We start from the raw sequence: 17,757 nt of genomic DNA, 5'->3' as shown, positions 1-17,757 counted from the left end.
GGTTCAACCAAGGCCAAACTACAGCCACTGACCCTGCGAGGGTGACGATATCTGATCACATGAGTTATGGGACAAAACTAATTATTATAATTTATTCAAGCCGCCACTGCTTCTACTACAGCTCTGTGAGCAGAGCTACGCGTTTGCGGCGCGAACTTCCTCTACACGCGCGCACTTGTCTGCGCGCATCCTCCGCTGCGCCGCCTCTCTGTTCCTTTAAACGCAGGCAGCCCACGCCTCGAAAAGCGGCTTGTTCCGGCTTGCCCCTTTACATCTTTTTATCCTTGCTCACAACGTTCAAGTAGTGCCGCGCGGCGCTCGTCCGACACTTACGCACAAGCATTTTCCTTTTGATTTTTTTTTTTTTGCTTTCGGGTGAATCGCAGGAGGCTGGTGAAAACAAGCCCGCGTCCTAGGCCGCGCGGCAGCTCTCCGGTGATGCGTCCGGGGCGCAGTTCGGGCAGCATCACCAGCGGAGCGATACCGCCATCTCCCCTCAGCCCTGGTTTGCCGAACCTAGGGTGTGTGGCTCAATGTACCTGAGCGAGCGTGTTCGTCACGTACTGTCAGAAAGGGGGGCCGGGGATCCGAACTGGACCGAGGGACTCGCCTCCGATGCTGTGAAATGCGGCGCCGTGTTGCTCTCGCATCGGGATTAGTCTCCGAGCGCCGGCTGCCGCGGTTGTTTTGCGACTGATGAAGATTTGTTTAATTATTTTGATGCGCTCCTGTGGATGTCGGTGAAGACGCTCGTGCTGCTGCTGCGGCGTAGCGCGTGAGGTAAGTGACTTACCGGAGGCGTGCGCTACTTTGTTTTTCCAATTTAGTTTGAACTGAGCGAAAGGCGTCGGCATCGCGCACTTGTTTGGGGTTCCTCTCAGTTGAAAATGATTCATCTGCCAGAAGCTACAGATGTCAGGTCGCCGAAGTCATTAGAACTGTTCCGTCCTTGCAACTGGTGCTGAACTGGGACCTTAGAAGAATATTACAGGACGGAACGAGCTCCGGGTGCAAACCAGGATTTTCTAGATCATCGCTTGCTCTGAATGCAAACTGTCCACGAGCGCCTGTATTTTGGTTGCCAAGGAAGTGATGTGAATTTGAGTACGCAAAGAGGAGAATTCACTTTTGAGGTGCAGCACAATACAGTATTTGTAAAGCTTCAGCCATCATAAAGTTGAAAGCAGTCGGATTGGAGCTTCCTCCATGACCTGATGATCTGCAACTGATCGGATCCTCTCATAACATTATCCAAAGCTCGGTGGTTCCTCTTACTGTAGACGCGTTACGGGGGATATGGATTGGACTGTATATATCTAAATGTATAATACAGTAGCTTGTGAGCCGTGTGACTGGCCTGCCTTCCATGCAGACGCTGCCCCCACACACTGCGATGACAGGCATGATGAATAAATAATCACACAGATCCACCGACCCCCACAGCGCGCTGGAAAACAAGACAGGGTGACACAAATGTAGTATTCAAGTAACAAACTGTGAAATAGGAATATTCTGTAGCCTAGTGTTGTCATATGTAAATCTGGACAGATGTGTGTGATGTGATTTGTGGCTGCAGGCTGTGTGTGTTTGTGCGTCCGCTGAGTCTCGTAACGCACGTTAACAAAGGTCGTCGGCGCGGAGTTGACCTTTAACCTCCTGTGTATTATTGACGCGCCCAGTTTCCAGTCGGGCCTCGTGTTGCGTGGTGGGCGTGAAGTTTCGGGCTCGTGCACGTGCGCGGGCAGAAGGCGTGGGGACAGCACCGTCAGGTCACGGCCTGTGATTCCCTGCATTCATGCATTGAGTGACTGATTGAAAACGAAGTGACCTGTTTTAATAAAACCCTTCTAGTACGTGATGTTTAGGGTCATTGTTCTGTTGCATCACATCCAACAGTGTTGGCTGCACTGTGCTGTCTTTACTTTTACTTTACTATTCTTATTCAGGTGCAGTGTTTTGAATGAGGGTGGCTTCGTCTGTGTTCTCCTGCCATGGTTTCATATTCGGTGGTTCCTTTCAGCGTTTTGAGTGACCAGCTCCAGTGAGTCCTTCGGGTCTTTCGCCGCTCTGGAGTTCCTCATTCACCCCATTCACCGCTCTGATTCGATCCTTTCTGACGGCTCTTGGCTGCGCGGCCACTACCTTACACACCCCTGGCCTGCAGACAGAAACACGCTCTAAATCTGGGGTCGCGTGAAGCGATGGAGCCCCGGGTCCTCGTGGTGCTTCACGCTTCGTGCTGCAGGTTCGACTCTGGCTCTCCTGGGCTTTACTGTATCTGTTTCTACCATTTGGCAAGTAGGACTTGATTTATATACGGCAGGAGCATTATAAGAGTGTTTGCATCAGATGCAGGACCGGCGAGTCGACCAGCGAGACAGCTCATTTATTATCACAGCTATTGGTGGTTACAGACTCACAACGAGCTGCTACGAGGAAACCTTGCAAACTTCATACGTTGTTCTGCTTCGTGACTATTTTAATAGTTTGTAGTGGAGACTGGCAGGGAGAGATGGTCAAATGTCATGACGCAGCAGAATCTGACCCTAAAGCTGCAGGGTACATATATATAGATAGGGATATATAGAGGCAGCTACATGCAGTACACACTTGGAATGAAGCCCTGACAGCCACACGTCATCGCATGCTCATCTCCAGCGCCAGCTCCAACTAGAACCTCAACAGCCGCAATGGGCCTGCTTCAACTTTCCCTTTCAGTTGCTTTGAGTCAAAACACCACAAATTCATGTGCTTGATGTAAAACATGGCTTCAGAGCTGCATATAACGTGCTCCTATTTATTTGTTTTGTTGTATGTGACCTTTGCTGGAGAGAGATTTACCCTTAAAACTAACTTACAGTGAATTAAATGAAACCCCTTGAAAGCTGAAACATTCCTATACTTCAAGGTCCTGAAAACGCTTTCAAAATAAGCTGTGTTCTTCGTTTTATTTCCTTGGCACATGCCAAAGCAACCCCCCGATGCCCCCTCCACCCCCCACAGAGAGGGGGGCCAAGCGAAAACCCACTGTCCTGAGCCAGACGATAGCTCGGCCAACTCTTGGCTGTAAAGACACTATGTACTTCTCGTCCTCCGCGTCGTACAGTGGGCAGCTCCACAGTAAATCACTGTTTAGGCCTCCGCGGCCTTCTCTCCACACTTGGGAACTTTGGATTCATCATAGTATCGAAGTTTACCACAGCCCAAATGTCAGACCGCTAAGCAACTATTTCCTTTTACTGTATATTTGCTTTTTTTTAAATGTCACAGATACTAAATGATCAGGGAGGCGTGAACACTTGTCCCCACGGGCTTCATGTGGAACCTGCAGAAAAAGCCACTGAGATTAGGTAAAGAAGGTGTCAAACAACCAAAACGTCATTAGTAGCAATAGTTTAGGTTTACAGTAAAGTGGATCACTGCTTCAGCTGCTGGACGTCAACAATGGGCCTGTCATAGTGTAGAGCATGAAGTACAACGTAGTAAATGATACCGTACACACCACCCCGAGGCTCCACGCAAACTGCAGGCAGGAACACATCCGATCGGGGATATCAGAGCTCGACTTCCTCATATCAGGAGGAGGCTGATGAGGAAGCTGAGGTCTGCTGCAACAACACAACGCCCGCTTCTCCCTGTCACAAGGCCGTGACTGTGTGTGTGCGTGTCCCACACACACACACACACACACACACACACACACACACACACCTAACTACTACATTTAGTATTAATAGATCGCTAGATGTGTATGCAAAATACACACACACATACACACACACACACACACACACACACACACACACACACACACACACACACACACACACAACGAACTACATTTAGTATATTAATAGATCATTAGTCGGGTATGCAAAATACACACACACACACACACACACACACACACACACACACACACACACACACACACACACACACACACACACACACACACACAGGTTGGTCCCAGTGAAACAGGATGCAGCAGCCGCTCGGCGCAGGAACAGGTGGCCGCCAACGTGAGCCGCCCCTAACGGTTGTCCCCCGAGCTCGCGCCACTGCCAAATCTGGCAACATTGAGAAAGGTTTTTTTTTTTTTTTTAAATCCAGGCTCACGCGCTCAGATAAAACTCCCCCCTGCGTGGTTTTCCCAACTCACCCCTGGAACCCGCTTCATCACATGAGTCTCACCTCACTCCTCCCCAATCGGTACTTCAGCACTTTGCGGGCTACAATAGCGGTAATCGCTGTTATATTTGGGCTCCTCGCGGAAGGAAATATGACGCGCGAGGACAGAGCGGAGCTGTCCACGCGGCCAGAGAGGCACCGCGATCACCGCGTGCTACTTATGGTAGGTATTGCACGACTGCAAATACATGCGTAAATATCTAACAGACTACATATAAAACCGTCTTTCAGCCGGGGTTAATTCGCTTTTTATTATTGCGAGTGTCTCGTGCGCAGTTCTCTTTCTCTTTCAATTTGACTTAGAGCTACCGCCAGAGAATTCTCTTATTTTCCAGTACTTTGTTTTCGTTGTGCGTTTGTTGTTTGTTGTGGTGTTTATTTAAATGCAAGTATGCATCTTGTATTTAGCTTTGATTGTGTCCACATGCAATACAAACATGGCTGCGGCACGTGAGCTTCATTCAGCGGTTGCCTACAGTAAGAAGCCTTATATTCAGTCTCTTTTCATTGTAGCTCACTATTGATGTGTAGAATTAGGAGTTGTGTTTAGGGGCAGATGAGATGTTTAAGGTCAGTAGGTGTGTGTGTGTGTGTGTGTGTGTGTGTGTGTGTGTGTGTGTGTGTGTGTGTGTGTGTGTGTGTGTGTGTCTGTGTCCAGACCCATTTCAATAGAGGTCTTTATGACACCTGCACTCTGAGGGATCCAGCTGTTGTTTCTGTTGAGCTCTTTGAACAGATGTAACCGGCCACATACAACAGGTGCCGACTCTCTGTGTAATGGATTCAGAAGCATGGTGTTTTTTTATGCTTGTGTGTTTTCCGCTTTTGGCTAATTCATTTTCTGGTGTAGTGGAACATGCGTAAAAGTGACTGGAACAGAGAAAACAAAGCAAAGCTTGAATCGACACCGGACGTGTGATACATTGTTATGATCTTCTTTTGCACAGTTAAGCAGATCAGAGCTGTTTATAAGGATCTAATGAGGCAGAATAATCTGTTTATTTCAGTTGCTGGCTCCAATTTGATCATTTTTACTTACCACTTCACTATTTCATACAGTACTAATGTTTGTATTCATACAAACATATTGTCTGTGCTTTTGTTTGATAATTCTATACTCACTGATTTGATTTCATTCAGTAATATTACATGCACTCAACCCTATTTGTCTGAAAAGAGAAGGGGAAGATGATTTTGTGTGACCTTCCTTCATTTTATTGCTCAGTGCTCCGTCATGGATCCTCATCAAGAGCTGCAATAATGTCTTACCTTTTGATCTGTTGATTCCGAAGTAGTTCCCTAATGTTGGCTGCACTGCAGTTTATTTGTATAGTTATAATTCATTTTAAATATAAACTTCTTTTTCAATACTTTATTATTCTGGCATCTTTTGTTTGAATATTATGTTTATTACTAATCTTACACAGAATTTAAACGGCCGACATTTAACCAGCATTTTTCAGCTTTTACGATGTTTACGTAATGTTTCTAATGGCATAATCAAGGTTTACAGTACTGCACAAATAGTGTTGGGGTTTTTATTAGCATAGTGAAGAAAAGTGTTGGCAGCCAGTTTTGGAGGAGGGAAAGTGTCAAAGAGCACTTTTATTGCTCCTCATTACATCTAATAAATGTATTAGATTTATTGCTATTATTTAGTTTAATGCTTTATGCCGTTAACAAAGTAATAAAATCACAAGTACCTTTTGTTTTGTGTATTGATCAAAGGTCCAGGAAGGAAACTGAATAATCTTTTTCAAGTGTTTCTGCAAACTTGAACTCGCTTTATTAACGCATGGTCGCGCTCCCGTTTCCTTCACAGACAGCGTCGGCGCTGGCGAGCAGGAGCTGCTGTCGGGGGTCGACATGCATTCCCACTGAGCTTGGCAACGCCTCCTCCAGCGGTGCCGTGGCAGCATGCCAGTGCAGGCGGCCCAGTGGACAGAGTTCCTGTCCTGCCCCATCTGCTACAATGAGTTTGACAGCAGCGGCCACCAGCCCATCAGCCTGGGCTGCTCCCACACAGTGTGTAAGACCTGCCTACACAAGCTGCACCGCAAGGCCTGCCCCTTTGACCAGACGCCCATCAGCACCGACATTGACCTGCTGCCGGTCAACTGTGCCCTGCTGCAGCTGGTCGGAGCTCAGGTGACTCAGGGTGAACGAGGACGTGCTCATGGACCTGATAATGAGCCCGTTGATGAGCAGGCTGAGAATGAAGGCTTTGTTCTTGTTACGGTGTGTGTGTAGATCCCTGACTTGCAGCCAGTGAGTCTCAGCAGCGCCGCAGAGGTCGAGCACTATGACGTCTGCCGGGTGTGTGTAGAAGAGCTGGCTCTCTACTTAAAGCCTATCAGTGGAGCAAAAGGTATTTGATGCATACTGTATGTGTGTGTTTGGTTTGGTTTAAAAACATCTCTTGTTGCCATAGTTTCCTATGAAGTATGAATGAAGATAGAGGCATGTTTGGTGCAAACCTGCAAGAAAGAATAGACGATGGAATTTTGACTGTTTTTATTATTATAAGTTCACAGTAAACAACCTGAATGTGATGCGGGCTTGACCTTGCTTTAAATGTTGTGCTGCAGGCGTGGCCACCCTGAGTCCGAGCGTGCTCAGTCGACCTATGCAGAGGAAGCTGGTGACGCTGGTGAACTGCCAGCTGGTGGAGGAGGAGGGCCGCGTGCGGGCCGTGCGGGCGGGACGCTCGCTGGGGGAGAGGACGGTCACCGAGCTCATCCTGCAGCACCAGAACCCCCAGCAGCTCTCCGCCAACCTCTGGGCAGCTGTTAGGGCGCGTGGTTGCCAGTTCCTGGGACCCGGTGAGTTACATGTGAATGAGGCAGATGCTGCATTCCTAAATTCCATTTGTGTGCTTGTTTCCTGTTACAGTACCGTGTGTGTGTGTGTGTGTGTGTGTGTGTGTGTGTGTGTGTGTGTGTGTGTGTGTGTGTGTGTGTGTGGAGAGAGGATGGAGCATGTTCATTGTTGTAACAATCGTCATCGTTGGTTTAGTGTCTACATCAGGGGGTGGTGTTCTGTGATGATGACTGATAGGGCAGACTCTGACTGAGAAGCAGTTTCTCATCATGATTACAGAGTTTATCTATAGGTCTGAGGACACCTGGCTCCAAGAAACACGCTGCTTGTGTTCCACACGAAGGCTCATCTGTGACTGACCGTGTCGGTGCTGGACATCGCGTTTCTCTCTGACTCTTTGCTCGTGTCCCCTCCACATTGTCCTCAGCTATGCAAGAGGACGCGCTGAAGCTGGTCCTGCTGGCTCTGGAAGACGGCTCGGCGCTGTCCAGGAAGGTCCTGGTTTTGTTTGTCGTGCAGAAACTGGAGGCCCGCTTCCCACAGGCCTCCAAAACCAGCATAGGCCACGTGGTGCAGCTGCTCTACCGAGCGTCCTGCTTTAAGGTGATGAGCATACACATATATGTACCAGAGCATGTGAGCACTATGAATAGCCCTTGAATGTAGTGTCAAGCTGAACAAAGGAGCCCCAGTGTCCTAAAACCCAAACCATAAAAAATGACCTGATTATGGGAAGAGAGTTTAAACTGATCCTCATTTACTGCCACGCTGTATCTGTCTCACTTTAAAACACGGATGCTACCAGTGTGTGTGTGAGTATTTCTGTAGCTGCTATCTGATGACAGACATCGCTGGTGGGGCAGACATGCCAGCGATCTGCTCGTGATGTAATAGCGCTCTATATTTGAACTTGTTGCCTTGGGGGACAGAGACACGCGGAACGGCCCCATGCTCGTGTGGGTCTGAAACGCGCTGCAAGTTGCATTTGGCCCAGACTTGTAAACCATTCTGCTAATGCGTGCGTCATGTGACGGTTGCTCGTAAATTTTTTCTTTCTTTCAATCTCTCAGGTGACCAAACGTGACGAGGACTCCTCTCTGATGCAGCTGAAGGAGGAGTTCCGCACGTACGAGGCCCTCAGGAGAGAGCACGATGCTCAGATTGTCCACATCGCCATGGAGGCGGGCCTGCGCATCTCCCCCGAGCAGTGGTCCTCTCTGCTGTACGGAGACCTGGTCCACAAGTCACACATGCAGTCAATCATCGACAAGGTACCGGCATGAGCTACAGCACGCGTCACGAGCAAATCCCACACCTGAAATGAACATCAGTGAGTTTTGCACAAGGCGGCACAAACCTTTTTGATTCCCGTCGTCTGCTCCAGCTGCAGTCTCCGGAGTCGTTTGCAAAGAGCGTTCAGGAGCTGACGATTGTTCTGCAGAGGACCGGAGACCCCGCCAACCTCACGAGTCTCAGACAGCACCTGGAGCTACTAGCCAACATAGATCACAACCCAGGTACCTCCCTTTAAAGGAAACACTAATGGATGTGATCGAAAATTCTCGTAATAAAGGACTCAGGTAAACAAAGGAGAATCTGTGACACACACTGGATACACTCCTCTTATCATTGTTGTATGTTAGATTTTGTACATTACGTTTTGAATCTGGTAATGGACTTGATGGACTCTGATCTATGTGTAGACGCCCCAGCACCGTCATGGGAGGAGTTGGAGAATGTGCTGCTGGCTGTGAAGCTGGTCGTTCACGGACTGGTGGAGTTTATACAGAACTTCAGCAAGAAGAGCCACGACACTCCACAGGTGAGTGAATGCGCGGGGCGAGAACAATTACAGTTCCCTGTTTCTAAACAAAGCGACCTTTAGAAAAGTACAAATAGTTTAGGAGTAGAAGCAACAGTGGTGATTAATGTCATGTTACACTTTTTTGTACATGTACGTTTCGCAGCCACAGGCCAACAGCAAGTATAAGACGAGCATGTGCCGAGACCTCCGTCAGCAGGGCGGATGCCCCAGAGGAACCAACTGTACGTTCGCACACACGCAGGACGAGCTGGAGAAGTAAGTGAACACCCACACATTCAGCAAGGTCCGTTTTTATCTGCGTGTGACAGGAATTCATTTACGAATGCTTATTAAAATGTTTCCTTTCTCGCTACAGATTTAGGCTGAGGAACAAGAAGAGCAGCAGTGTGACGCGTGCGTTCCCAGGGGTTCTGGGTAAATCCCTCACCGTGGACGGCAGCGTCCATGCAGATGTGTCCACGGCAGCGGGGCAGGGGCTCAAAGGGATGGGGGAGAACGCAGCCGGCCTCACAGAGGGAGTCCCCAGCCTGACTCACCCACAGCTTATCTCACGAGGGCCTGACGCCATCGAGGACTTGAAGAGAGCGGTGCCGAATGGATCCAGTGGGGCTAACGGGCCTAATGGACTGTCTAGCGCCAACAGAACCATGCTGGGGTCAACAGAACAGTAAGATAACCAATACCCCTGAGACAAAAGAAACAGTACTTTGGTTTTAAACAATACAGAATATTATACTGCAACGTACACAACAAGTTTCTTATTCTCGCTTTGTATCCTTTCATTGTTTCCATCAGAAAGTCCATCTCCCCTCCCAGGACTCCAGTGAGCCATTCGTCAGCATTGTCTCCTTTGAGCGCCGTTGTCCGGGGCGATGGCGGCACCGCCATACCCAAACACGGCCAGTTCATGCTCCGCGCACCGCATCCGCCTCAGGCGTCGGAGCTGTACTATCAGGAGCACCGCTTCGCTTACGACACGGCCCATTATCAGGCAACATGTGAGTCCGAGATTTGAATTTAAATTTAAATATATTGTACGATATTGAAGTAAAAACGAGTTCTATCATTTTCTCTCTAGCAGGTTCCTACAACCCATCTACACTTCACTCTTCCCACAAACCCTGCATTGCTCACTTCCTCCGATCATCAAACGTCCCAGAATCCTCTCTGCAGCCGTCCATCGGCCCTTTGCCAGCTTCCTACCCCAGTGACCCTCAAACGCTGCACCCACCCTCCTCCTCTGCCTCGGGGTACGCTCCACACCCACCTAGGGATCGCATGGGTCCTCCTGCTTTCCATCCACACCCAGGGCAGCCTCAGTATGGGTCCCTGGCCCCTGCACATGGGGTTTATGCTCCCCTCTATGACAGCAGGAGAGTATGGAGGCCTCAGGTAGGACTGGCGTTAGCTACTTTGTCACTGTATAAGTGGATGATTGCAAAACATTATTGATAAGGATGACAATCACTATTTCAGCTGTACCACAGAGAGGATGCCAGGAGTAACTCGCTGCCTCCAGAGGTGCTACATTCCTCTGTTTACCAGCCTCCACTCAGGGAGAGATTCAACTCTTTAGACAGCAACTACTGCTCTGGAGCCGAACACCGTCCAGGGCTACACAGGGTAGGTGAAGTTCTAAGACACCGCCGTGGAGTCTTGCAACACTTCAGACTGACTGGAGGAATTCATTTCCAGATAACACATCAGGCTAAGCTGTTGTATTTTGAGATACATTTCTTTTATATAGGAATCAGGAAAGTCAGTACAGTATCAAATAATAACAATCGTGCATAGTGATACATTTATTTCCCATTTATTTATATGCTTTATGACTGATTATCTCCTTTTCTGATGAAACATATCTTCTTTTTTCATTGAACAGACTCATTGCTGCATTTTTTCCAGGAGCATTTCCTTTATTCAGTTTCTCTTTTTACACCCACATATCATCTCACCTCTACCTTCCCTGCCAGCTATGGAGCTGCAGTATGTGGCTCCAGCCTCCTCTTTAGTCCTCCCACTTCTCACCCAATATGTCTCTACCTCCTCCACTCACTTCTCTACTTCTCCCATCACCAAACGGCATCAACAGTATGAATACTGCATTACTACAGAGAACACTTCTCTGTGTCAGCAATTACATTTGTAATAAAGAACACATTATATAAATCTGGGGCAATAATAGTGGTGTAATAGTGATTTTGCATATACTGTAAACCAAATGTGTTTGTGTTTCTCGAAAAGCAATTCACGCATCTAAATGAAGCTCATTCAAATACTCACATTCCAGATAGTTGAATTGTGGCAGCAAATTGTCAACTGTCTAGCACTGTTGTAAGTTTTCATTTGTGCAGAAAAAAAACTAATTAACAGAATTTCACAAGGAAATAACAAAATATCTTGCAACAGTTGCAGCTTAAAGGCATCTCTACGTTGTTAATTAGTCTTTTCTTGCGGCTCCTTGTATGTATTGATGTAATGATTTCATCCACTCCTCCTACTTTGTTTCTTCTTCAGGATTATGGCCGCGTTCCTCTGGGCTATGAGGATCTATTCAGAAGGAAGCAGGAACAGTGGGCTCATCATCATCACCATCACAACACCAGCAGGCCCTCCCAGTCCTCTCCCATCTTCACTATTGATTTTGGAACAGAGGTAGAAAGCAGCTGAGCACGGCAGCGTATAGAATCACTCATTGAGCATCACTCAGGCATTTATAAAAATCGCAATTAATATTAGATCAGGACAAGCATTAAAACTTAATACCGCTCTCACCTGAAAGTGATTATAATTTGTTGGTTGTGTAGTTTAGGGTTTTAGGTTCTATCCAAAAGCATTTGTGCTGTGTCCAATGCTATTTAAATGGGAGATAGTTGCCTAGCAACTGTGGAGGAAGATATCATAGCAGTGTACAATTGTGGCATGTGTGGGAGTGTGTGTGAGAGAGAGAGAAAGAGAGAGAGAGAGAGAGAGAGAGAGAGAGAGAGAGGAAAGAAGAAGAAAAAGCTAGAGGAGCGAGTTTAACAGGCAGTGACTCAGACATTCAGCTGAGTAAAACTTTGTTTAACAGCATATCAGATGTGTTTTCCTACTAGTTATAACTTATCTGACTATTTAATATACTTTATGTTTTGCATAACATGCCAAACAAAAATAATGCCCAAAGGCCATTTATAGATACAGTATCTTGCTTGCTAAGCTGCTACAAGAGCAGTTTGTTGGAATAGCAGGAAAAGGATTAATTCAAATTAGTTACAGAGGTTATTCGTTATAGTCTAATTCATCCACATCTAGAGCTACTATGTTTGATCATGATGCTGACTCTGTTTGTGTGGTTTTCAGCATGTGGAGAGCGGCGGTCAGTGCATGGGGTGCAGGTTCAGCGGCGAGGAAAGTCTGGCTCACTACTCGCCGTGGTCCTGCGGCACCATCGGCCCCTGCCTCAGTCCCTTTGAGCCAGAAGCGCTCGCACACTCCTCAGCGCACTCCTGCTCCGAGCACTCGGTGAGATTCCTCCCGCAACCAAAGGCAGGCGCAGACGCACAGGAACACAAAATATCATCGTCGTCTCGCGCGCGGGCCGCCTTTCTAACAGAATCCGCGTTTTTGTCATGAAGGAGCTGGACGGCAACGGCGGAGTGAGCGGCGCCGCCGTCGGGAAGCGGTGGCTGCACTCGTTGGATCACTACCGGCGCTTGAAGGATGAGGATCCAATCATTCCCTTTAGCGAGGGGCCCATTATCTCTAAGTGGGGGGCCATATCCAGGGCATCACGCACAGGCTACCACACCACAGACCCTGTCCAAGCCACTGCCTGCCAGAGCAGCGCCAGCACCACACCCATCAACTTTAAAGGTCAGATATCATCTCGTTACCTTAGTGCTTCTGTAAAGGACATCACTGGATGCATTAGTATTTGTTTACTTGACGAACTACTTCCTCTGATACAGATTACAACCCCCACTCAGACCACAGTGACTACAGGTGGAGCTCTAGAGGGTCCGACTCTTCCAGCCACTCCAGTTTCTTAGAGAGGTTCATGTTTGCTTTGTTTTTAATTTGTTTAAATTTAAAGACTGAGAAACTTTGTTTTTTTCAAATTATTAACAGTAATTTAACATATATGTACAATTTACCTTAAACCATTCAGGCACACTATTAATTTTGAAACTAAGGAATAACAATGTGCTTGTCGTGTTTTAGTGAACAGCTTTGTGCTGCAGAGCTTCATGGCCGTCGAACTTCAATTAGCAGCGCCGAGAAAATCGTTTCTGATCGCCAAAGCCATCAGAATGCCTACAGCAGGGACAGGGCAGAGAGCGAGCCGGATCCGGACCGAGACATTGAGCTCGAACTGCGTGCTCTGGACATGGAGGAGTCGGAGCACCAGGGGATCAAGACTCAGGTTGGTGTCGTGTGATAGATGAGATGTTTGTGTGCACACCTGAATATGCTGTGGTGATGATGCTTGATAGTCCGAACCCTTTGTCACATCTGTGTTTAAGGAGTTTTTAGACTTGGCCTCCCCACAGTCTCAGGATGCTTCTCAAATCCTCCCCCGACCCTGCTGCTCTCCCCTCCTCTCATCCCCTGTAGAGGAACACCCCCAAACCGAGAGAGCTTCGTCAGAAAAGATGGATGCTCACCTGCTGAAAAAGATGGCCTTCAGGTGAATTACCATGGCAACTGACCTGATTGAGGTCTTAATTAATATGAGCTGTAAAGAAGATTTGCGTGCAACCTTTCCTTCCTCTCCATGATTCCCTTCCTTCTTCCTTGTCTGTTTATCAGGAAGTCACTGTCTCCTGGAGGGTTGGTTTCAGGAAGTCTGGGTGTTGGAAAGCTGGTGCTGCGTACTGGACCTCCACGACTGGGGGACACTTCCACCAGAGCCTGTGCTGAAATGCCCGGTACAGAGATGCTGCTCAGTGGGAACTAAGAGGCTGCAAACTCAAAGTAGAGCGGAGATGCTAACCCACAACCATTCTGGTTAAAGGAAAAACCAAACATTCATACATGCCGATCATACGCGGTGTCACTCTGCAGCAGAAATAGCTGCAGGAATAATTTCACCATTTATGCCTGTTAAGGCACAACGCCCCCTCACGGTGGTAAACTCACCCATTTGCTGATTCAAATCTGATTTTGATGAATAGCGATGCCACTCTTTCCTTTTACTTAACCCTAAGTCCTTATACAAAATGCAAAGACTAAGATCCACCCACTCCACATTTCTACTCTAGTCAACATACAGTACTTACTGCTTCAACAGCTCCACAGCTTGTGCCTTGCAAAAACTGTTTTATCCCCACATACAGTAGCTATCAGAGCAACACTCCTCCAAAGGATGCCACTTTATGGACACCTAACAGATTTTCCATGTCTTTCTCTTCAAGAAAGCTCTTCACATGTTACATTTTATTCCTCCAAGCTGTCTTGCATGGCTTACTCCAGCTCTAAGGCATGGTTTAGCCTTTATTGTTTTTCAGTGGTTCCCTATTGAAGTATTTCCATGAAAACCAAGAGATGAATCCTCCAAAACTAACAAAGAAGGATAGAGCACTGTGTCCCCAGAAAACAGAGGTCTTTGCTATGTTGGTAGTAAAATTAGCCTTTCTCTTTTCAGTCATATGATGTCTTAAATGCCGACCTCTGACGTGACTAAACTGTCATGAGATCACGGAGCACAATGACACAGTTATACACGTGATAATAAAGCATCACTGATCACTGTAGGTCGGGAAGGAAACAAAAACAACGATGAGTGGGTTTCCTACTCACAAAATGTCTGAAGAACACAGAAGATCAACACTGAAAATGTTTATTGAGCTGCACATGAAGATTATTTGGTAAATAAGTTGTAAAAAGTGTTATTTGTGCCTGTGGTTACTGGCGTTTATTCCTGCAGAGTCAGAGTTACTGTAGGAACAGTTGTTTCTCTCAGTCACATTTAATACAGTGGCCTTTTGCTTCTTGGTATTCTATAAAGTAAACATTGACAGAGACTTCTGTTCACTCCCTGACAGACGTCTGTCTCATTCATCTCTCCGTTCGTGTGAGTTCAGAGGGTGAACACAGGAAATTGATTTTAAAAGCCCGTGGATTTTTCTGTGGTTTCCAGTCCAGTTCCTGTTATGTCCTTAGTAAACAATACTCAGAATTCGTGTACGATGTTTCAAACACACTTAGAAAGTGAGGGGCACCACCTGTTTTTTCTTCATGCCACATGTTTGTTGAACTTTTCTGAAAGATTTCTCATTTTATTTTTTTTCATCGCTAACTTCTGTGAAGTTGTTCGTCTGGTTATTTTGTATCAGGACCTTTGTTACTCTTTGTTATAGCTTAATCCACAGAGACTGAAGCGTTTGCTGTGTCTCGTGTGTTTTCTCCACATCAGCTGTGCTTTTGTCAGCTCACTTTAATCCACCAATATATGTAATATTGTAGAGTGTGGTTTTCATACAACCCAGCCTTGCCTTTCTATGTCTAGGAAACACGAGGCGTCTTATCATGTGTGGCTTACGCTTACTGACTTTCAGAAGCACGAATGAAGACTCCATTGAGTTTGTTTACACCTGTTATAAATGTTGGGAGGTCTGTACAGTATGTCTAGAGGGCATTTAAATGATATTTGAATTGTTGATGTTTCCTCTTACCTTCCTCTCACATTAGCTACTGTACATTCACAAAAACTCCCTGAGATGAAAGCAGCAGCGTCTTTCATATTTCATATTGTCTTACATCCTCTTTTTTATAGGGTGACAGAATTATTATATATGTATGAATGAAGATTTTTGAGTCCTTACCAAGCATTGATTACATTTCGGGGGCGGTCTCTTACTGTATCTTCCACCCTGCTGCTGAGAGACGCTGATGGAGGACGACCCAGTGTGACTTGATTGGATGATGCCATTTTAAATAATGTGGACTTAATGTAAAAGCTGTAAAATGTAAAAGAGCTAGCACAGAGATTTAGCTGCTCCCTACTGTCGCTTATTACTGTTTACAACTTCCCCCTTGAAGTTATGTATCGTTAAGTGCCATGTTGTATACAGTACAGTACAATCAATCCCCACTATAGTCACACAGCTTTTCATAGTCCTGAACTGTAAAAGTAAAAGTAAAAGTAGTCCCGCTTGGTTCCATTAGAGGGAGATACATCCTTGTCTGTCTGAATTGCTCAGGGAAGACTTAAGTTGTTGCCCTGTGATGGACTGGCGACCTGTCCAGGGTGTACGCCGCCTCTCGCCCGTAGATAGCTGGGATAGGCTCCAGCACCACCCGCAACCCTGCATGGGAGCAAGCGGTAGAAGATGGATGGATGAATAGACTTAAGTTGCTCAGCTGCACTTGCTTTTTTTCTGCATTTAATGATTTTGATATTCTGTGGAGGTATTTAACTGAATGAGCTCTACACCCACAGTGTAAATGGGGTCAAGTGTCGTTTGCCAGTGTTTACCTTAGCCTCCTATCAATTTGGCTTTGCTGTTCTTGCTCTCATGGGTAAGGGCTGGGCACTACTGTACTGTACATAAAACAGTATTGTGAGTATTTAACTTATGTGAGAGTGATACTCCCTGTTTCATTCAAAGTGTTTGTGGAGCACTGTTGTAGTGGTTGATTGCACTGCACTAGAGTCCGGTCCCACCACTGCCAGCAGGTTCACTCTGCCAGTGAGTGCCTCCCTACACCCGCTCCCCATCCTTCCTCTTTCCTTCAACCCACCTCCTCCACCCTCCCTGCATCCTGTGTCATGCATGCAATATAGTCCCTCTTGTGATGGCAGAGGATTATTGATGATTCTGTAGTTGTGATACAACACACCCAGCGCTGTAACAGTTCTGCACATGTCCACTGTGTGGCCACGTCAAGTGCTGAAGATTGCTTGCAGCATTTTATTTGTTTGCTCATGAAATTTATTGTTTAATAGAGATTATATTGTTATTACTATTACTGTAGTTACCACATTTGGTTGTGCTGTGGTAGTTTTCCTCCTTGGTATATTGAAAGTCGGCTTCTTTGTTTTGAATTTGGGAATTTGCTCAAAATGTTGAACATTTTTATTATTAACAAGACGGTATGTCATTATTCTATATTATATGGAAACGCTGTTTGTTGATTGTGAAACATCAGATGAACCAATGTTTTTTGACTATTCATGTCTGTATTAGACATTTTATTTGCAAATCTATTGTTCGATTGAAATGTAAATGAACTATTAAGAGATGGTACACATCCGTCATTTTATACAGCCTGGCACCATCATTAGATGGACTTATAGTATTGAACCTCATTTATACAACCTGTGATAATCAGATATATTTAAATGTTTAAATCATTGGGGCAGTTGTGTAATGTTTCAGAATGAGGAAAGTAGTCCTTAGGAGACAGACATATCTAAAATGTCCCCATAGTGAATACAGTAATACTGTTACGTATTCCATTTATTTCCTTGGAAATATCACATTGTGAAAGGTTTCCCTTTTACTTACTATATGGTAAAGCAGGACTAGAGTAAGTCTACAGTATGGTGATGATGAAATACTGTATGTGTTCCTAATGGTTGATGAAAATGTCTGTTGTTTGACTCTGCTGTGCATTTATTGGCTTGTTCACTTGTATTACACTGAACTACAGATAGCTCGTCCGGGCAGCACACTGCTTCTTTGTTTCAATGAAAGATGGATTTAGAGCACATGAGACTGCATGCTACAATAAATCAAACAAACAATACCTCCCTTTGAGTCGTCATCATTTGTCTCACACACACATAACAAGAGAAGCCACAACGAACACTATCTTAATAAAAAAGACATAAAAAAGCCTGGATACTGGGAGCGAAGCCTGCAAAAGCCTTACTATATTCAGATTCACGTACAGTAGCTAACCACACAAAACATAAACACAGTAGAAGAAGAAGA

At 46.1% G+C, this 17,757-nt stretch overlaps 1 protein-coding gene and 1 long non-coding RNA gene across 6 annotated transcripts; one reads left to right on the top strand and one right to left on the bottom strand.

Annotated features, from left to right (window-relative positions):
* Positions 1 to 112: 112 nt before the first annotated feature.
* rc3h2 (ring finger and CCCH-type domains 2) lies at positions 113 to 17,569 on the top strand. Of its 5 annotated transcripts, none has more exons than XM_029168906.2 (20): positions 113 to 780; positions 6,014 to 6,339; positions 6,442 to 6,559; positions 6,780 to 7,013; positions 7,439 to 7,614; positions 8,082 to 8,282; positions 8,396 to 8,528; positions 8,715 to 8,833; positions 8,979 to 9,091; positions 9,192 to 9,503; positions 9,632 to 9,834; positions 9,918 to 10,228; positions 10,313 to 10,459; positions 11,354 to 11,491; positions 12,179 to 12,364; positions 12,454 to 12,691; positions 12,787 to 12,871; positions 13,040 to 13,241; positions 13,342 to 13,505; positions 13,628 to 17,569. In XM_029168906.2, the coding sequence occupies exons 2-20, from the start codon at positions 6,109 to 6,111 to the stop codon at positions 13,773 to 13,775; spliced, it is 3,459 nt and encodes a 1,152-aa protein (XP_029024739.1). In that variant the 5' UTR covers positions 113 to 780; positions 6,014 to 6,108; the 3' UTR covers positions 13,776 to 17,569. The 5 variants fall into 5 exon arrangements, with proteins under 5 accessions (XP_029024739.1, XP_029024740.1, XP_029024737.1 ...); XM_029168907.2 differs by having other exon boundaries at positions 9,915 to 10,228; positions 12,179 to 12,340; XM_029168904.2 differs by having other exon boundaries at positions 9,915 to 10,228.
* Positions 2,766 to 3,808, bottom strand: LOC129604940 (uncharacterized). The gene is made up of 2 exons (XR_008696310.1): positions 3,503 to 3,808; positions 2,766 to 3,325 (listed from the first exon to the last, which is right to left on the bottom strand). It is a non-coding gene; the product is annotated as an uncharacterized LOC129604940 (long non-coding RNA).
* Positions 17,570 to 17,757: the final 188 nt, after the last annotated feature.

The sequence above is a fragment of the Betta splendens genome, chromosome 12 (genome assembly GCF_900634795.4).
Source record: "Betta splendens chromosome 12, fBetSpl5.4, whole genome shotgun sequence".
Taxonomy (NCBI): domain Eukaryota; kingdom Metazoa; phylum Chordata; class Actinopteri; order Anabantiformes; family Osphronemidae; genus Betta; species Betta splendens.
The sequence above is the reverse complement of the archived record's forward strand: the minus strand, read 5'-3'. Positions and strand labels throughout refer to the sequence as shown.